At 67.9% G+C, this 1,535-nt stretch overlaps 1 protein-coding gene across 1 annotated transcript in view; it reads left to right on the forward strand.

The window, feature by feature from the left end:
• Positions 1-1,367, forward strand: part of AMHR2 (anti-Mullerian hormone receptor type 2) — a 7,963-nt gene extending 6,596 nt beyond the window's left edge. The window contains exons 9-10 of the mRNA XM_026045103.1: positions 794-941; positions 1,267-1,367. Coding sequence (XP_025900888.1) covers positions 794-941; positions 1,267-1,367 — 249 coding nt within the window. The remainder of the gene's footprint in view (positions 1-793; positions 942-1,266) is intronic.
• Positions 1,368-1,535: the final 168 nt, after the last annotated feature.

A 1,535-nucleotide genomic window follows, 5' to 3' on the forward strand; every position in this document is an offset into this window, starting at 1 on the left:
GCAATGCCCGTGCAAACACCGAGCACTTGTGCAAGCTCCAGGGCACTTGTGCAAGCTGGGCAATGCCCGTGCAAACACCGAGCACTTGTGCAAGCACCAGGGCACTTGTACAAGCTGAGCAATGCCCGTGCAAACACCGAGCACTTGTGCAAACACCGAGCACTTGTGCAAGCTGAGCAATGCCCGTGCAAACACCGAGCACTTGTGCAAACACCGAGCACTTGTGCAAGCACCAGGGCATTTGTGCAAGCTGGGCAATGCCCGTGCAAACACCGAGCACTTGTGCAAGCACCAGGGCACTTGTGCAAGCTGGGCAATGCCTGTGCAAGCCCCAAGCACTTGTGCAAATGCTGTGCACTTGTGCAAGCTGGGCAATGCCCATGCAAGACACAGAGCACTCGTGCAACCACCACAGTGCTTGTGCAAGGCAGAAAACACCCTTGTGTGCACCAGGGCCCTTGTGCAAGCCCCATGGTGCCTGTGCAAACTCCCTGCTGCTTGTGCAAGCTGGGCAATGCCCGTGCAAGCCCCACGGCACTTGTGCAAGCCCCAGGGCGCTTGTGTGAGCCCTGGGATACTCGTGCAAGCCGGGCAATGTCCGTGCAAGCACCGGGGCACCCCTGCAAGCACCACAGTGCCCATGCAAGCTGGGCAAACGCTGGGGGCCCCGTGCAAGCCCCATGGCACCCACGTGAGCCCCACGGCACCCATGCGAGCCCCATGGCGCCCGTGTGAACCCCACGGCGCCCGTGCGAGCCCCACGGCGCCCGTGCGAGCCGAGCGGTGCACCCAGGCGGGCACCCAGCGCTACCTGGCGCCCGAGATCCTGGACGAGAGCCTGGACCTGCGGGCGTGGGGCCGGGCGCTGCGCCAGGCCGACATCTACGCGCTGGCGCTGCTGCTCTGGGAGATCCTGTCGCGGTGCCAGGCGCTCAGCCCCGGTGAGCAGCGCCCCCCGGCACCCCCGGCCCGTGGGGCGTCCCGCGAGGTCCCCGATGGGGAGCCCAGGGGGAGCCCTGGGGTCCCCAGGGAGTTCCAGGAGGCTCCAGGGGTGTCGGGGGGTGTCCCGGGGTCCTCAGGGGGGTCTCTAGGGGTACCCGGGGGGCTCCAGGGGTCCCCGGGGGGTGCCCAGGGGGTGTCCCAGGAGTCTCCAGAGGTCCCCAGGGGTGTCCGGGAGATCCCAGGGGTGCCCAGGGGGTGTCCCAGGGGTCCCCAGTGGGTCCTGGAGGTGCCCAGGGGTCCGCAGGGGGTTCCGGGGATCTCTAGGTGTCCCCAGGTGTGCCCAGGAAGTCCCAGGGGTGCTGGGGGGTGTCCAAGGGGTCCCCAGAGGCTTCCAGAGGTCTCCAGGAGTGCCCAGGGATCCCTAGGGGTGCCCGGGGGGTCCCCGGGGTGCCTGGCTGGTCCCTGGGGTGCTCAGATGCCCATGCCAAGGGAGGTCCCTGCACAGGGTGACGATGCCCTTTGGGGAAGGGAATGGGGTGCCCAGGGGGTCCCATGGTCCCCGGGGACGCCCAGGGCCATGCCCGCCCGGCGCC

The sequence above is a fragment of the Nothoprocta perdicaria genome, unplaced genomic scaffold, assembly GCF_003342845.1.
Source record: "Nothoprocta perdicaria isolate Ctin4 unplaced genomic scaffold, notPer1 scaffold_398, whole genome shotgun sequence".
NCBI lineage: Eukaryota > Metazoa > Chordata > Aves > Tinamiformes > Tinamidae > Nothoprocta > Nothoprocta perdicaria.